Source organism: Austrofundulus limnaeus, unplaced genomic scaffold (genome assembly GCF_001266775.1).
Source record: "Austrofundulus limnaeus strain Quisiro unplaced genomic scaffold, Austrofundulus_limnaeus-1.0 Scaffold496, whole genome shotgun sequence".
NCBI classification, from domain to species: domain Eukaryota; kingdom Metazoa; phylum Chordata; class Actinopteri; order Cyprinodontiformes; family Rivulidae; genus Austrofundulus; species Austrofundulus limnaeus.
In genome coordinates, this window is record NW_013952898.1 from 369286 (window position 1) to 370966 (window position 1681).

Below are 1681 nucleotides of genomic sequence, written 5' to 3' on the forward strand. Positions count from 1 at the left end.
TGAAAACAGCATTTTAGTAACAACTAAAGGTGACATAAATACGTTATTATGGTATAGTATTTAAATATATGCCTGAGAAACTTAATATTGGCCCTTTAAGGCGCTGTATAAGTTCGAGCCATTAACCATTTACCCAGTATGCTTGGCAGCATTAATAAAATGATGCCATCTGTGTTACAATATGTATTTTTTTCAATTTATAAAACTAAACAGCCTACAGTATTTGTACAGTCTTTGTTTTACAGTTTAAGTAAATGTTTATCAAATAATGTCTAATGTTATAAGTAAGCAGTGATTCTTTTAAGAAAAATGTATTTTCTCTAAGGTCACCATGAGTTCCCACCCTACAATCCTGAAACCATTCGAAGTGTCTACCACACAAGAAATATTGAGGTTTTCAAATTAATGCAGGTAAATATCGTTTGAAACATTAAACATTATATGCATTAATGACGTTTGTTCGGTGGTTTATAAAACACTTTGATAACAGAAACRCAGACAAAAATCTATTAAAACTTGCTAAAAGTAATCATTGAATGTACATTTAGAACTAAATCAACCTGGTTTAAGATGACAGGCAACTAACCTTAAACACAAAAATGGCTATAATACAGCCAATTTAACATATATTAAGCTAATTTGGTGTGGCTATAGAATTGTAATAAAACTTTTAAAAAGTAATCATACATCCACAACTAATTAATTTTTGGAGCCAATCCGGTTCAAGATGGCTTCCAGTGGCATTCACAACATATATTGTGATTCTAACATCTTAATTTGTCCAAAACTCTTATGTCTTAGCATAAGATGTTTTCAGTCCAAAGCTCTGGTATAAATGGTGGCAGTATTCATTCCTGTGGATAGACCTATAAAGTAAATTATGTTTTTTTGTTTGTGTCACTAAAGATTCAGATGCCAATGGACATCTTTATGAGCCACGATTGGCCTCGGGGAATCTGCTACTATGGAAACACAAACGAATTGTTACGTAAGAAAAGGTTTTTGCGTCAAGATGTGGAGTCAAATCTTCTAGGAAGTCCTGCTGCTGAGGAACTTCTGACTCACCTCCAGCCCAATTACTGGTTCTCTGCCCATCTTCATGTCAAGTTTGCTGCTGCCATGCAGCATCCGGTGAGAATGTGTTTTCAACCTGTTAATTTAGTCCACAGATTTATTACACACTGACTTTTCTTTTCTGTAGCCTAAAGGAAATGCTGCTCCACGGGTAACTAAGTTCTTGTCTCTGGATAAATGTCTGCCCCACAGAGAGTTTCTGCAGGTTGGTTCAAATGGTTTTCCTTACRCACAGTTCTCACACGTTCAGGTGTGTTGTTTATGGCTCTGTGCAGATGTATGTGTGTGTATTCAATTCAGATTGTGGATCTTCCGGACCGACCAAGTTCATCTGAGGGACTTGAATATGATCCAGAGTGGCTTGCTGTTCTGAAAGCCACCGACAGTTTACAGAGGATTACTCCTCAACTCTGGAATCCCCCAGAGAGAAATGGCTTGCATGAAAGGTATAGTTCCACTAAAGCACTAACTGAGGTCTTTAATTAACAGCTAAGGGTCAAAAAAGGCTCAAATTTTCCGCCTGGTATTTTTGGCTTATTTTACCTCTAAAAAGGACAATAATTGTCCTGTGAGTAAATATTTTTGCACCTTTTTCAATAACAACTAA

The 1681-nt window shown here is 36.0% G+C and overlaps 1 protein-coding gene across 2 annotated transcripts in view; it reads left to right on the forward strand.

Annotated features, from left to right (window-relative positions):
• The window catches only part of dbr1 (debranching RNA lariats 1), a 22276-nt gene that overhangs the window by 11273 nt on the left and 9322 nt on the right, over nt 1-1681 (forward strand). For both annotated transcript variants that reach the window (XM_014025744.1, XM_014025743.1), the window contains exons 5-8: nt 326-411; nt 907-1131; nt 1202-1279; nt 1375-1520. In XM_014025744.1, the coding sequence (XP_013881198.1) occupies nt 326-411; nt 907-1131; nt 1202-1279; nt 1375-1520 (535 nt within the window). The remainder of the gene's footprint in view (nt 1-325; nt 412-906; nt 1132-1201; nt 1280-1374; nt 1521-1681) is intronic.